The following is a 15,171-nucleotide window of genomic DNA, read 5'->3' on the forward strand; positions in this document are numbered from 1 at the left end:
TCTCTTCCATCTTTTTTAGTACCTGTTGCGCAGGGGAACCAAATAAACTGACCTTGTCCATAGGTGCATCCAAAAGCTTTGATTTGACATGGTCTGAGAATGCCTGTTCTTTCAGCCATGCATGCCTCCTGATAACTGTGCCAGTCATGGCTGATCTAAAGGAAGCCTCCAGTGCATCATAGCCACATTTTAAAGAATGGTTACTAACCATTTGTGAAGACTGCAGATGCATTCCTATCGGACATCTACATTTATGGTAGGTACAAAACTGTACTTTACTGCAAGTAAATTATTTTCTTGTCTTTATTTCATTACATGTATTATTTTCTTTGCACATTTGTTTCACACAGCACGTTTTAATGACATTGGTTGCTTTTACAAGTGAGTATTTTTCAAAGGCATAACTGCATATACCACTTCTTTGCAGCAAAAATAAGAGTGGAATGTGCAGCTGTTTTCTGTTTATAGCTGAGCATGCTGTAACAGACATGACTAAGATTGCTTTCATATGCCAGTTGGGAATGCCAGCTGCTTAATAACATAGGTTAGAAGACTGTTGTCCACTTACCCAAATAGATGAAAGCCTGCAGCAGTGATCCCAGTGGCTGGACATTAACTCCTATGGTGAGTAAAGTTACATAGTGTGCTTTATTGTAGGCATTACACAATCTTACTTATGTAAATTGTTATGTGATATAATCTTTTTTTCTTATCTTTGCACTTGGTCTGACCCAGGTAAAGTGCCTACAGAGACAGGGGACTTAGCCATGCCACAGTGTTAATATTGCATTTTGTTGGTGGAATGGATGTTAAACCCTTAAATTTTTGCAGCCATCACTAAGCCGCCTTTTACATTAATTTATTTGTTTACTGGGTTAGTGCACTGATCAATATTGACCAGTTTCAGCCTCAATGAACATTTCAGCTGTAAAGCAGCGTGTGGCTGTTCACTTCATGCTACTGTGTGCATCACTAAACTAGCATGTTTCATCAGAATTTGAAGAATCCCTTGTACCCTTTAGTATTTTACTGGCTCTAAAAAAAGAGAATCCGTGAATTACATTGTTTACAAGACTTGGAGTGTGCAGTTAATATTCAAGCCGGACCATATCATGGGCTTTACAATCAAATCTGTAATTGCAGGCATTAGTTTATTTGCTTTATTTGTTTCTTTATCATTCATTTTTGTGGTGTGACATATTTGGACAGTGTGCTACAAACTACCATAATGCACAAATCTTGCATAGGTTCCTAAATGTTGCTCTCTTGTTTTTATTGTGAGCTTCATTGTTTGGCATGTTTGCTTTTAGGGTTCATTCAAGATCGGGATCACACTAAAGAAGTGGAAAGCTATGAATATGATTTAATAGGAGTAACCGTCCATACTGGAACTGCAGATGGAGGGCACTATTACAGCTTCATCAGGGATATTGTCAATCCTCATGCATATAGAAGTAATAAATGGTGAGTTAGAGTATCAGCCTGTGAGCATTCCTGTTGAAATATTCTGCACAAGATGTTTCTAGTACTGAAGCACTAGTTTGCATAATGTAGTATCTTACATGTTTGTTTTGATTTATTTGCTTACTGACAAGTATTATTCCAGCTTTCAAGATAAAAACTGCAGAAAAAACAAATAATGCCTATATCACAAAAATGCAAAAACACATTATAGCTGCTTGGAAATTTCTAACTGGTTTAATGTGTCAGCACAGTTCCTTTAAGTGGGTCCTGTACAAACATTTCAAAGCTGTTGTGCAAGATCCCACTTAGTGAATTTTGTATAAAGGAAGAATAGGATAACGTTTTAAATCATGTCTTCAGTACAATAGTGCAGTTGTATGATATTGTAATCTTTATCATTTTATGTAAGCAAATATATTGTCATTTGCATGTTTGTTAATGACATTAGTTTTTTTTTAAGTTTACTGAGTTGTTCAAGATGATTAAATTACTACTTTAAATTCTAGTAAAGTCAAAGAGCAAGAATCCTAACATCAGTTGGTAACACTGAGTTGTTGGTGTGCATAATTTCAAGTCTAAAAGGCAGTGTGTCCCAAGGGTTGTATAATTCGATGAGAACTCCATACCCTTCTGCCAGAAAACTATGTAAAAAGAAGCAGACAAAGATACAGCAGCAGCAGCAGTAGTATACATATCTTGTTGAACAGTATTCTGTAAATCTTTAAAAGCAGTTCATACCCCGCAATAAAAATAAAGTAACACATTCTCTTCATTAATTTAACTGTTTGATAGTATGCCAGATCTCTGCTCCCAGGTACTAAGAAGTGGTTACAGGGCAATTATTAATCACCTGTGAAACTGAGAGCTCTAAACCAGGACTTTTAATAGTTGACTTTATCCTTACCATGTAGCCATTCCCCCAGACCCCCCCCCTTCAGAAGGGCAGCAGTCTGTCTTTGTTACTAGAGGCTGCTGCTTTTTCTACATAAAGATGCACTGTAGCCACTACCAGAAAATGAGAGGTGAAGTGTTTGTTCCACTTTTTTATATGTCACACAAGAGAATTTGACAGTTTTGTCCTATCTTGGATCCAAATGCCTTGGGCAACTTTGTCAGGAGCAACACTTTTTCAAGGTGTTAATGCAGTCATTTCTCCCACTGTTGAGTGGATCTGCTGCAAGCATGTTTATGATGTCCATCTTCACACCGTGCTCTATCCAGTGTTCCAGTTAAAAAGTTGAGGGTTCCATTTTTGGGTATTGCTCTTTTAGCTTTTCATATTGGGTATTGCAAACACCAGCATTCCAATTAGCTGTTCATCTCTGTCAGGAGTTATGTATCATAGCTGCTACTCTGCCAAGGAGGAGAACGGGCATCTGTGTGTTCCTTTACCTGATTGCTGGCTCGTATTCTTCCTTCACAAGGGGTCATGCCTTCCATTTGGGTGGCAGAGTCTATTTACATGTTTAAGATAACTGTGAATTGGGGGACAATCCCTTATTATTTGATACTGTGAATTTGTTTCTTGGCTCTAATTGTAGGCTTCTGATAGGATATTTTTTTTGTCACCCATCATGTTTCATAGGTTCATAGGTTCATAGGTTGGTACTAGGCTATCAGCCCTAGGGCCTATACAAGCCTAGCCATAACAATTCCCTGGCTATTTCTTCCCACATTATTTACTTTCCTGGACCTTTGTCTAGCAGGGCGACTGACGTGATCCCTGGGGTGAATTTCCTTTCTCCCATCCAGTCGTCAAGGTTCCTTTTGATGATTGCAGCAGATCGGTTTCAGCTGTAGGTATACTGAGGATTGCAGTATTCACAGCAGTTGTTTTTTCAAGTAGTTGCCCCCTTGACATGTCTGTAAACGTAAGACAAATAGTGGAGTTTTCAGTTTCATTTGAAATAACATGCCGTAATTGTTATCCTGGAAAAAATGGGACTGGTCGGTAACCTGTCAGAACCACCATATCTTGATGTGATTTCTGTTGATTGTGGTAGTACAGGCAATTGCCATAAGTGCTGTGAAGATATGTGAAGGCTGCCAGCCTAGCTAGATAGAATTTTGTAGATAATTCTGTCATTTGTAAATATTAATATAAGCCACAGGCTTGTTCTTTTAAATGTGAAAAGACTGTATTGAATGTTGAACTGCAAAAATGTAACAACAGTGCACTCTACTGTAAGAAAGCTGATAAATCAAGCATTTTATGACTGTTTTGATCTGAGGGCTCAGAGCCATGGTGTCTGAACCAGCAGATTCTTTCTATTATTTTGAGACTAGAGTTACTTGCTAGATTTTACATATATAATTTCTTTAATTGCTGTAGTTTCCTGACCAGGTGCAAGCTTACTAAGGAATGTTAATATAGAGTCTCTGTTAGCCTGGGAAACCAGAGAATTGTTAAGATTGATGTAATCTAAAATGAGTCAGCAGGATGTATTATCAGTTTAAAGGACTTTCTCAGAGACGGAGAGATCGCATTTTGCATTTGTCTTCAGAACTGACCACTCACAAGCACTTGCTTTGTTCCGTCTGTATGTAAGTAGGATCTTATTATTTAGTGTCTCTCCTAGAAAGAGATAGAAAATAGTAAGTTTAGTGTAGCTGTTTTCTATATTTATGTCAGACTATTCTACAGTATTATTTTCACCATTTCCCTGTGATCTCTGAACTCTTGACTAGCACTGTGTAGTAAGAAGTATGGACTTGTGTTTTTATTATTTATTAAATATTTTTAAACCTTTTAACTGTGGCTGTTTTGTGTAGAGATAATTGAAGCTCTAGAGTACATTGCTGCATGTATATAGTGATACTGTAGAAAGCCACTTCAAATCAGCCTTGCTGCTCAGTCATACTTACCATTTGGATAATAATATTCCACAGTAGTAATTGGACACCCTTTAGGGTGGCCACGGTGGTGCAGTGGTTAGCATTGCCACCTCACAGCAAGAGGTTCTCCGGTTTGATCCTCGGTTGGGGTGCCTTCTGTGCGGAGTCTGCATGTCCTCCCTGTGGTCACGTGGGTTTCCTCCTGGTGCTCTAGTTTCCTCCCACATCCCAAAGACATGCTGCAGGTGGATTGGACACTCTAAATTGGCCCTAGGTATGAGTGTGTGTGTGCCTTCTGTGGAAGGTTGGGTGCCGGGCTGGCAACTCGACACCGTAAAACTCCACTGCCAATCATGAGCGGACAAGGTGATCCGCTGTGGCGACCCCTAATCGGGAAAAGCCGAAAGAAGAAGTAGTAATTGGACACCCTTTGGTAAGGGCCTTTTTAGTAGATGATAAGTAAGGGTCCTGGTGGCAGTGATTCCTGTGGTATATCCTGGACAGAAGGAGCACAGCTAGCGAACCTGTGCCAGCCTTCCCCAGGAGTGTCTGTGTGGTTGTATATAAATCATATCTCAAAGTGTGTGTGTGTGTATGTGTGTGCGCGCCAGCTGCTTGGGCAGGGACACGAAGCAATGGTTGGACAGAGAGTGCTAGGAGGACTTGGGTCGGGACCCTGGCTAAGGATCACACTTTATAGCTGTGCCAGTGGGGTGTCTTATTGGGGATCTGGAGAGAAAGGGGGAAGCCAGTCTCAGACTGACTGTGATCTATGTGTGGTCTTAAGGGAAATTCTACCTCTAACTTACTTAATACAACTAGCTTGACTTCTCCGGGGGGAGGATATGTGAAGGCTGCCAGCCTGTAGATAATTCTGTCTTTTGTAAATATTAATATAATCCACAGGCTTGTTCTCTTAAATGTGAAAAGACACTATTGGATGTTGAACTGCAAAAATGTAACAGTGCACTGTGCTGTAAGAAAGCTGATAAATCAAGGATTTTATGTCTGTTTTGATCTCAGGGCTTGGAGCCGTGGTGTCTGAACCAGCAGATTTTTTCTGTTTTGAGACTAGGGTTAATTGCTAGATTTTACATATATAATGTCTTTAATTGCTGTAGTTTCCTGACCAGGTGCAAGCTTACTAAGACATGTTAATGTAGAGTATCTGTTAGCCTGGGAAACCAGAGAATTGTTAAGAATGATGTAATCTAAAATGAGTCAGCAGTATGTATTATCAATTTAAAGGACTTTCGCAGAGACAGAGAGAGAGCATTTTGCATTTGACTTCAAAACTGACCACTCACCAGCACTTGCTTTGCTCCGTCTGTATGCAAGTAGGATCTTAGACTTTAGTGCCTTTCCTAGAAATAGATAGAAAATAGTAAGTTTAGTCTAGCTATTCTACAGTATTATTTTGACCATTGCCCTGTGATCTCCGAACTCTTGACTAGCACTGTGTACTAAGAAGTATTGCCTTGTGTTTGTATTATTTATTAAATATTTTTAAACCTTTCAGCTGTGGCTGTTTTGTGTAGAGATAATTTAAACTCTAGAGTACATTGCATGTATATAGTGATACTGTATAAAGCCATTCCAAATAAGCCTTGCTGCTCAGTCACACTTACCATTTGGATAATAATATTGCACAGTAATAATTGACACCCTTTGGTAAGGGCCTTTTTAGTAGCTAAGTAAGGGTCCTGGTGGCAGTGATTACTACCTCATAGCCTGGACAGAAGGGGCACAGCTATTGAACCTGTGCCAGCCTTCCCCAGGAGTGTCTGTGTGGTTGTATATAATCATATCTCAAAGTGTGTGTGTGTGCGTGCACATGAGCTTGGGAACCTGGCTAAGGACCCCACTCTATAGCTGTGCCAGTGTGGAGTCTTATTGGGAATCTGGAGAGAAAGGTAGAAACCAGCCCCAGACTGACTGTGATCTCTGTGTGCTCTTAAGGGAAATTGTACTTTACTGTGTGTGTATTTGTTATCCTTCCCAATGTGGACGCCCCTCACTGGTGTTAGTGGTGAGGATTGAGGCTCCTTGATTGCTGGGCCAGTGCACGAGCATCACAAGTGCCTTCATAGAAGGGATTTATAGAGGAGAAGGGAAGTCTGAATTAGGAGGTCAAAGAATCAAAGAGGCTGCAACAAAGTGGCACAGAGTATCAGGGGTAGTGTATGACAGAAGAATGCTGAAGAAGCTGAACAGTAAGGTGTACAAATCACTAATGAAAGTAGCACAGAAACCTGAGCTGTAAAGGCAGAGCAGTTGAGGAAGCTAGAGGTGATAGAGATGAAGTGCTTGAGAAGGGTATTAGAATGCACACTGTGGAAAAGATGATGAAATGACGACATCAGAGCAGAAGCCAAAGTAGTTCAAATTGCAGAGAAAGGTAAAAGAAAACAGATTATGTTGGTTTGAGCATATGTGCAGAAAAAGCAGAAGACATATCTAGTGAAAACGATTTGAGAGACGAGGCGACAAGAGGAAACGAGGATGTCCAGCACTGAGCTGGATGGATTGTGTGAGAGAAGACCTATGTCAGTCAGGCCTGTCATAGAAGGTAGGAGAGTGACACTGAATCAAGAGAGATGGTGACAGTTGACATGACACCCCAACCTCATGCAGAAAATGGGAAAAGGGGATTGTTGCTGATGAGAAGGATGGACATTGCATCTTATCAGATGCAGGAAATAAGGTCACAGTATGAAGGTGCCTTGCAAGTAAATGTTTCTGAGATGAGGTCTATAATGAATGCATTGCAAGATGTCAGTCAAGTCTGAAAAAACGAAGACACTTACCTTTAAAATGAACCTTATGATTGGGGAAGTGTTGCAGTGCTTGATTAGGTCGGTTCCACCTATTTGCCACTTTATAAAGTTTAACATATAAAGTTATTTTTTGAGTATTTAGTTCAGTGCTCACTGTGTTTTTGGTTTTAGTGAGAGTTCATATTATCTTTCAGAAGTGTGGTCCTTCAATTTTGGCTTAAGTGAAGAGGACATATGGAGCTGCAGAAAGACTTTTTGGCAGTCAGCTGATGTCATGCCTTCTTTTAGTGAAGATGGCAGTCCCGGACAAGTGATGAGACTTTGAAAGTCAGAGCTAGATGGAGGCTGCAGAAGCATGGTAGCAGTAGGTGAAGGTGTTTGGGCTGCTGAGGCACTATGCAAAGAATCTTGAATTCTTTGGTGATGCTTCCTGAGTGGTTCCAATGGAGCAGTGTTGACATTGTTGCCTTTAGAGCAGCAAGTAGTAAATGTACAAATTAGTTAGTAGAGATATGTAGCCAAGTTATTTATATTGAGCAGAAGTTGATTATTTATGAGTATGAGACAGGAAGGTACAATTTAAGACCAAGTGGAAAATTTGTTGGAGAGGATGGCTTTGGAAATCAGGAATAGAAAACACTTACTGGTACCATTATTATAGAGTGTTTGAATGTCTAGGAGTTATGTTGGTACGTATTGTTACTTGGTATGAGGAAAAGTAGGGTTTGTCACAGTTTGTGATACTAAAGAAACTGATTATGGTAGACGTTAGACCTGGTAATGGTAGATAATGATTTCACAAAAACTGCTTTGCAGCAAAGGGTATAGTCTCTGGCCCACATAAATGAATTCTAATGATAATTAAGTGTAGACTATTGTTCTTAAGGTGCTTTTCCCTACAGGGGTGGAATGTTCTCATTGCATCATCAGGGCTGTTCTCTGATGTTGGACTACAAGTTAGGATTCTTTAGTGGAGAACACAAGCAAAAGTAATGAATGTCCAGAAACTGTTGAAGTATAGAAGGAATGGCAACAAGCAAGAGAGCTTATGTTGGTGATGGTACTGCAGTTTCAAGTTCCCTGAGGCAGTAGGAAGAGAAAATTACACAAGTCACATTTATCGATAGAGGTTTGTTAGTATTAATTATTTTTCAACTCCAAAACTAAATGATCAAAACCTGTTTTGAAAATGTTGACATTACTGGATGGTAGCAGAAGAGTGGTGCAGCCAGAATTATTCCTGTCTGCGTGAGTCAGTGTAGAACTTGGTATCTCTGCTCATTAGCCACTTTCATGGTGACTATGGCTGCTCATGAATGTCATTCTGTACATTCAAATACTTCATTTACCTTTATTTTGCCTCACTTAGATAAGGAATCCAAATGCCTAGTTCTGTGGATTTCTATCATATTCAGCTTTGGACTGCTACTAATCATACTGGAGTATTCACCGGATAATTAGGACATCATCAAAATGAATAATGAGAATTGTTAGAAAGTCTTCCACATTCATCTCTGAACTCCCAGCTCATCAGTAAACTGCTTGAATACACAAATCTTGGTAGCTGACACACATGGGCTAGAACAATAGCTTTGAGGATGGTATTTTGGAGGCTGTAAGTCTCAGACTTACTAGCTGAAGTTCAGGAGGCACTCAACATTTGTTTCTGCAAGTAGCTGTAACTTGTGTTGTGAACAGGTTTTGGTATGATTCCCTCTGACTGCCTGGAGCAAGGCAAGAGGTTTCCTGTTTCCTCTATTTCTTCATAACCAAGAGGTCATTGGCAGTCCAGTCACCCTAACAGGGTTAATAGGAAATGGAAACATCCATGTGAAGTCTGTGGAATACTTAAGTCCCCTAACAGTTCCATGTTGCAGCCACAGGTGCCAAAAAGCCCTTTCCTTAACAAAACCTTCCTCCAAAGTCTGGCTTCTGAAGTAAGTTTAAAGTTGTTCTTGTCCATCCTCAAATGGTTCAAGAAGTAGTGGGCAGAGATTCTCAGAACATGTCAGAGGTTAGAGTTCTGTCATTCTGGGACAGGTGGACCATACAGTTGCTGGAGAAGGGGCATTCCATGGAGTTTCTTTCTTATCCCACCCTTCAGTGACTTTCTTAAATTCACTGTACTCCTGGTAAAAGTCTTGTCTTCTACTCTTACTTGTTTAAGGCAAGGCTTTCAACCCACCTTAGTGATATCAGATACAGGTGTGTGTCACAGTCTCATCCTGGCACATAGCATTGCCAGTTTTTTTTTTTGTTTTTTTTTTAAGAGTACATAGGATGATTCCAGGTAGATTAGTTATTTGAATTGCTAAATGATAAAGAAAGAAGAGGGATAATCAACGTGTGTGTGTGTGTGTGTGTGTGGGGGGGGGGGGGGGGGGTACATTATTTTCAGCCAGGACTTAATTTCAAAGTATCATAGGAATTGTTGACTACATTAATTTGTAGTAATTGAGTTTCTTTGTGATTGAATGTATTTAAGCTTAGATAGTTATATCACAACTGCTAAGAAATATTTTACACTTATATTTTTTGACTGAATAATAATATGACAAGTTATTGCAGTATTTCATTCTTTCCAGAAGAAGGAAGCACTTGTTTTGAAGTTTATTTTTGTGGGCTTTATTATGCCCTGATCATTTATATCAGTGGAGGGAAACATATTTGGATAACTATGGTAGTGTAATTTAATTGTAAGAATCTGCTTTGAATGTTGATATTAATCTAGTACTGTTATAAGTTGCAGTGTTGAGACGTCATTTCTGCAGAATGCTCTTAATTTGAAACTAGTTTCTGTTTCATTGTTTGCTTTCTTTTGGATTTTCAGTAGGTCACATTGTATGTTAAGGGTTTTTGTGGTTGGTGGTTCATTTAATTAGCACTGTAGAAGCTGCTGTTTTACAGTGAAGATGAGCTGTTGTTTTCATATACAGATAAAAGCTTTTTATTATGTCTACATGTTGGATGTATGTTGAGAAGATTTTCATCATTAGGTTGCTGCTGCAGTAGCTTGAGCTATATTGGATGTCCTATCACAGATCAGACCAACCAGCTAGCTTCCAAAGCTTTAGTCATCTTCCGTGTACCCTTGCCATTGCCATGTACAGGGGAAGCAGTATAAAGTCAGTAGCTAAAGCTTTAGAAGTTTTTTGTCACAGAAGAGGGTGCTCCTCAGTGGACTTTGGGTGATTGACTGTAAGCTAGTGGTTTTACAAGGCTGGGCAGAATGTTCCTCTTTGGGGATTACTTCCATAATTTAATATTTCCAAAAGAAATTGTTTATTTTTAGTCAAAAAGTTATTTTTGAAGTTGTATGTTCCTTTTTCAGTTGTTGTCATCAAAGTTTTACCACAGAATCTTATGTTTTGCCTGCCAGTTCTTGGAGGCGAATATTTTTACTTGAAATGTTATTGTCGTGGGCTTGGACTTGAGGTTTTGAAGGTTGTTTGTTAAAACTGACTTTGTCATTCACACTGCCTCAATGGTATACGAGTTCTTTGCCTGCACAATCCCACACTGGCAACTTTCCAGAGCTCAGAATCCCTTCCTGTGACTCTCTGTGATAAAGAATTGACTAAACCCTTCCTATTAGGAGAAGCTTAACCCCTGTCACAGATATTCAGTTGTTAGTTCTTTAGTGCCAGCTTTAGGACTTGCACACTTGAATCTCCTCAGCATTCTGCAGTGTAGGATTACAGCTTCTAGACTCCAATAGGATCTATTTGGGAACTTCTGTTATTTATCATTAGATATTTTTGATTTATTTCTATTTGATATGTATAACTTGTTTATTTTAATATTCTTGCTGTTTACTAGTGCTGTTAATTCCTCTGGGAATTGTGCCTATCATGTTGTTTGTTTGCTTAATATTGCTTTTAAGCAGTTATGGGGCTTTTCTAAATTGTTTTATGACTTATACTGGAAAACTGAAGTTCTGTGATGGTAGTTGAACACTAGGGACTGCCTAGTGAATGTAGACCAAGAAGCCGGTTGATTGTTGTTTACCTGCTTCATTTTGAATTTCTGATAGGGAAATATTGCATTTTTACTTTTTTCTTCATTTTTATGATTTTTACTTCTGATTTAACACTGCTATAACTGTTTTTATAAATAAGTCATGATTATACTCGTCAGACCCATCATAGAGTACAATGCCCCATTTGGGGTGTACCTCACAAGACACTTCCAACAGCTGGAAAGACCACAAAAGTACCTCACCAAGAGGATTACTGGCCTCAAACATATGTCCTATGCAGACAACGACTGAAAAAACTCCGGCTGTACTCAGTGGCATATCGCTTACTCAGAGGTGATCTCTGACTGACTTACAAAGCCATGTCCAACTCAGAATTGATGGACATGCTCCACCTAAAGAAATCCAAGTCACTGCGAGCCGCACACTTTAGTGCGCTAAACCTCGCCACAACAATAAATAGAACATGCTGGAGCGATAGATTCCTGTCACAGAGACTCCCCATGCTTTGGAACAAAATTCCTATCTACATTAGGCAGAGCCCCTCACTAACACTCCAAGAAAAACCTTGACAAGTGGATAGGTAACAGAAAATACACCCCTGGGATCACTTCATTGGCTCTGCTTGACAGAGGCTCAGTTAATCAATGGGGCGGCAAAAGCCGACGCACTCTGGCTTGGCTTATAAATGCCCTCAGACAGATAGCCTAGTACCTACCTGTGAACCTATACCACAGATCTAAGTTGCGATTGAATATGGAGAAAGCTGAAATTTGTTTTATGTGGATGGGGAGTCCCTTCCACAGCACTGGTATTATTTGCATTTTCTGTGAAAATTGTTTGCATTTCTGACAAGGGAATATCGTTAATCAACAGAACGGTTTGGAGGTGGCAGGTATATCTCACAAGAGAATACCAGTGCTGTGGAAGAGAGTCCCCATCCACATAAAACAAATTTCATCTTTCTCCATATTCAAGCGCAACTTAGATCTGTGGATGGGAGACAGAAACTTTACCCCAGGATTGCCCCTTGTACTACTAATGGACAGATGTAGCTCCTAAATGCTTTATCCCATGCATCGGTCCCCTCAAATTACTTATGATACAATCCCAGTTATTGTCATTAGGGATAATATTTAATTATCGACCATGGGATGGGTAAGACCAATCTATAACCAAATGGGATAGTTTATTTCTAGCATAAAAAGGGGAACTGTCTAAGCTTAAAATGGCCCCAACAGCAGCTAGTGAATATTACTTGGTATTGTGACTGTGTGTGTGTGTGTGTGTGTATTGCTGTTTACTATACTGTAGATATAGAACAATGCTTGGCACAGTTTAAACTGTTTCTTCTTTACTGTATGGAATTTAGCCTTATTTGCCTTGTGGGGACATATTTTATATTTTCTTTTATTGCTTCCCTTAGTCAGCCCTTAATAGTGTTGGTTTGTTATTCTCGCTAGTGTTTTTTTTCCCCCGACTTGATGGATCCCCTCAAATCCAGTTGCACCTAAAAAGAAAAAAAATCAACAAAAACATGCCCTAGTCTTCAGTTTGTGATTCTGTTGTCTTAAACTGGCCCACAGACCACTTAACTTTTTCTCTCTCATCATCTGGTGCAAGCCCGCTGTGGTTTGTGGGTCTGGCACAACCACTGGAGCTGTTCTAGTATTTGGTTCAGGTATGGGAGAACCATGCCCTTTAGATGTAGGAGAGGTCAGGGAAGTAAATAGTGTGGGAAGAAATAGCCAGGGAATTGTTGTGGCTAGGCTTGTATAGGCCCTAGGGCCGATAGCCTAGTACCAACCTATGAAACTATGAACCTGTAAGAGAACCCTTACCAGACATAATACACTGGCCCCAGATATTTTGTACTCAAGTGTAGTTCATAGTAGGAAGAAACAGAAACTTCACCACGACAGTCAGGTTATTGCCATATATAGGGTTGATGTGGCTTCCTAAGCTGAGTGTTTTGTTGTCAGCTAATCTCTGAGACTATACTCTTATTCAGAATGACTGTGGGGCTGTTTTTGTAGAGATCAGTCTAGCTCAGCAGATTTTGATGAGAAATCTGATGTATACAATTTTGAACACTGAGTCCATCCGTTCCGATTCTTTGGAAGGTGAACAGATTCAAAAACCCAAGCAAGTGTTCACCTTTCAACAAATGCTACAATAAGTTTAGAGACGTATTTGACTGGAAGCACTAGATAAGTTTAGAGACGTATTTGACTGGAAGCCGTCTAGAGCTGCACCAGAGATTGGCAGAGGTTTTTAATCTTATTGCTGATGAGATTCCAAATGTTTTGGCTATTCCTCCTTTACCAGCCTTAGATGGTATCTGTAAAACCGTGTCTAAAACCCCATTTGTTAGTGAACCAGTTCCTAAAAAGATTGAGGAAATACAAGGTGTACTCTGATCTTGACACTCTCTCTCCTCCTTTGTCAGCTGACCTAATTGTGTTTTCTCCAGCAGCCAACTCTTAACAGAAGATCCTTTGTCTTCTAATCTTACACTGCTGGATAAAATTGGCAAGTGGTTAGAATCTCTGGGAAAAGGGTGGCTCAGTCTAGTAATAAAGTTTTTAGAATTTTAAATTATCAGGGCTTCATATGGATATTTGATTTGTAATGTATTTACAGTTTAGACGACTTGTATGTTTGCCTGCTGAATGGAAGTGTTATGTGAATGAGATTGTTTTTAATGTGACACAGGTTTTGAAACATGCTGTGAAGAGTGTCTTGGTAGGTGTGGACACTATTTTTCTTGTATTAAGAAGGTATGCTTGGTTACATAACCATAGATTTTCTGAGGATTTAAAAAAAAAAAGAGAGATTTTGAATGGTCCTTGAAGTTCTGAATTTGAGTTTAGTCCTGCTGCTGCTCAAATTGTCAAACAATGGGATGACAGAGGTAAATTGATGCATAGGGTATATCGGATGTTTCATATTACCAGGTTCTCCCCTAAGAAGGCATCCAACTTCAAAGGGCAAAACAAACAAAAATCCTAGCCTGTTTTGAATCAGGGTACCATGAAGAAACGATATGAGGATAATTCTTCCAAACCAAATAAAAGGGTGGTTTACTTTCCCAAAAAAGATGTCTCCCCTGCTAAAGAATGACTGTACCAATACTCTGGCACCCTGTCCCTTCTCCTCTTTACCCTTCACCCAGGCTTTAGTGCATTCAGGCAGCCTGGTCAACTTAGACAAATGGGTGCTGAGAATAATTCAGTTAGGATACTCTTTGCAGTGGACAGAAAATCCTCCTCCCTTCAGGGGAAATCTGTCTGCACCTACCAGATCAGACACATCTCTTCTCTCCGGTACTTCTTCAGAAGTTGCAAGCAGTCTTTCTGGTACCCAAAAAAGGAGCTGCTATAGAGAACAGTGTTAGATTTGTCGAACCTGAAAACTCTTCTGAAAGTACCCATGTTCAAAATGCTCACCGTGTAGATGGTCTTACCGCTTCTGGACAACGGTTTCATGGTGACTTTACATCTGAAGGATGCTTTTCAAACTCCATTTGTTACCAACTTCAAGTTCAACCTACAGATGTCCTGTCTCACACCTCACCAACAATCGTCTTCCTTGAGTATATGACAGACGCAACAAAAAGTATGGCCTTTCTACCAGAAGGCAAAGTCTTGAATGTTCATAACGTTTTCAAGGATTCCTTTCTCTCCAAGATTGTGTCTTCGCAAGAAAGTTTCTCAAAATTCTAGGCCTCATGGCATCATTGATCTTCATGATGCCACTGTCCAAACTCCAGATGTGAAAGATTCAGTGGTACTTAAAAAAAAAACTTGTTGGACCTAGCACCTGCTTCCCTTGGACTTCAAGTACCAGTGCTGGATTTTGTGAAACTGGAGTTTTAGTGGTGGATGGATCAAATGTGTCTCTATCTAGACTTACGCTTCCCACTCCAGACCTTAGTTCACTCAGTCCTGACAGACTTGTCAGATTTTGAATGGGGAACATTGTCCAGGGTAGGTCAAATGCAAGATGAATGGTATCCTTTGGATGCTATAAAGCACATAAATACCAAGGATATGTTAGTAGTGATTCAGACCTTAAAAGTTTTTCACCACTTATGGTTTCCAGGGTCTGTTTTACTGG

General features: G+C 39.7%; 1 protein-coding gene across 1 annotated transcript in view; it reads left to right on the plus strand.

The window, feature by feature from the left end:
* USP34 (ubiquitin specific peptidase 34) overlaps positions 1–15,171 on the plus strand; it is a gene marked incomplete in the record, with an annotated part of 5,849,982 nt that overhangs the window by 4,430,026 nt on the left and 1,404,785 nt on the right. The window contains 1 exon segment of the mRNA XM_044061224.1: positions 1,311–1,464. Coding sequence (XP_043917159.1) covers positions 1,311–1,464 — 154 coding nt within the window.

Source organism: Protopterus annectens, chromosome 1.part0 (genome assembly GCF_019279795.1).
Source record: "Protopterus annectens isolate FY-2018-M chromosome 1.part0, PAN1.0, whole genome shotgun sequence".
NCBI lineage: Eukaryota > Metazoa > Chordata > Ceratodontiformes > Protopteridae > Protopterus > Protopterus annectens.